The following is a 1,610-nucleotide window of genomic DNA, read 5'->3' as shown; positions in this document are numbered from 1 at the left end:
GTTAAACAATGGGCATGTTTGTTTCAGAAACTGAGGTGCGTAGGAACCAAAAATGCAAAAACACTGGGAATAGCATAATGGGTAGCACCTGTAGTGCTCGAGGACAACAAAGCAGTTGTTTTAAAAGTGTGTACTGGATGAAGGTATTGTTGTGATTCGGTTGACAGGAATAGTTTGGGAGAAAGAAAATAGTTCCTGCATGAAACTGATTTCTGGAAAGAGACATTGCTGTTGAGTTTTTTTTTATTTATTGATTTTTTGGTGCTCTGAGCACCATGTATTTTGATTTTGGGGTGAAGTTTCTCTGTCTTGCGTTAGGAGTTTGATCAGCTCACAGTGAGTACAGAGAAAAGAAAGTCTAAGAGTACAGCACATGTGCCATGGAGGTGTGAATATAAAACATACCACAGAGATGAGTGTTTCTGCTGGTGTTGCAGGTTCACGTCGGACCAATGAGAAGCACAAGTATCGGCTGGATGAAGCTGAAGAGCGCCAACCCTTTGGATCACCCAATTCTCCAGCCAAACTATCTCTCCACCGGTAAGAGTCAGTCACTGCACTGTCAAGTACAGAAGTCAACAAAAGTCTGAAGAACTTCTGTTTTCCCACAGAGCACGCTTTCTATGAGGCCTGTTGGTTCTGGATGTGCTTTGCTTGATAATGACTTTGACGCTTCATCTGGAGGCTGAGGAGTATTGATATTGTGCACGTGCTCAGGCTTAGTGCCAAGTGCAGAGCAGCAATGTGGAAGATGATTTGACTGTACGCCTGGAGTTGAGTTGAATGGTAAGCTAATCATATAATCATATTAACACCAGTTTTTGCTTGTCTCTCCTCTTAGATGTTGACGTGTCGGAGTTCAGGGAGTGTGTCAAACTCTCCAGAGAGATTTTCGCCCAAAAAGCTTTCAACCCGTTCCGCGGTCCTGAAGTCCAGCCCGGTCCTCAGGTCCAATCCGACGCTGACATTGACGCTTTTGTTCGGCGAAAAGCTGACAGCGCCTACCACCCGTCCTGCACCTGCAAGATGGGCTCGTCAACCGATCCGATGGCAGTCGTTGACTCGAACACACGTGTTTTGGGGATGGAAAGGCTGCGTGTGGTCGATGCCTCCATCATGCCCAGCATCGTTAGTGGCAACCTGAATGCTCCCACCATCATGATAGCAGAGAAAGCTGCTGACATCATCAGAGGTCGCCCTCCTCTCGTCGACCCGGGGGTTCCCGTGTACCAACCACCAACGCTTGACACACAGAGATGAAGAAAGCACGAGCAAAGGGTAAACAGATCACAATACCGTCCGTTATTACACACCAGCAGCGTGTGACCAGCTCACTGTGTGTTTGATCTGGAGTGGATCATTTTGCCGTGGATCTGATAAATGAATAATGTGAGTGTTGTAACACACCTGATTTGCACACACAAGGCAACATATCAGTGTTACATGTTGTCACATTAACAGTAATTATGAAAAAGTGGTCTATGCTATCTCAATTCAAGGCCACAGTGGTGTAAAATACAGTTGATTTGAGCAGTTTACATGTGAAATTTAGGATTAGGAGACGTTTACTTTGTCGCTTCCTTATTTTTCCAATAATGATATTGGTCTTA

General features: G+C 45.2%; 1 protein-coding gene across 1 annotated transcript; it reads left to right on the top strand.

Moving 5' to 3' along the window:
- The first annotated feature begins 241 nt into the window (after positions 1–241).
- On the top strand, positions 242–1,604 carry LOC121964242 (choline dehydrogenase, mitochondrial-like). Its single transcript, XM_042514456.1, has 3 exons — positions 242–336; positions 438–540; positions 842–1,604. The coding sequence occupies exons 2-3, from the start codon at positions 453–455 to the stop codon at positions 1,258–1,260; spliced, it is 507 nt and encodes a 168-aa protein (XP_042370390.1). The 5' UTR covers positions 242–336; positions 438–452; the 3' UTR covers positions 1,261–1,604.
- The last annotated feature ends 6 nt before the right edge of the window (positions 1,605–1,610 follow it).

Source organism: Plectropomus leopardus, unplaced genomic scaffold (assembly GCF_008729295.1).
Source record: "Plectropomus leopardus isolate mb unplaced genomic scaffold, YSFRI_Pleo_2.0 unplaced_scaffold14770, whole genome shotgun sequence".
Classification (NCBI taxonomy): domain Eukaryota; kingdom Metazoa; phylum Chordata; class Actinopteri; order Perciformes; family Serranidae; genus Plectropomus; species Plectropomus leopardus.
Note: the sequence above shows the minus strand (reverse complement) of the source record. Positions and strands in the feature narration are given on the sequence as shown.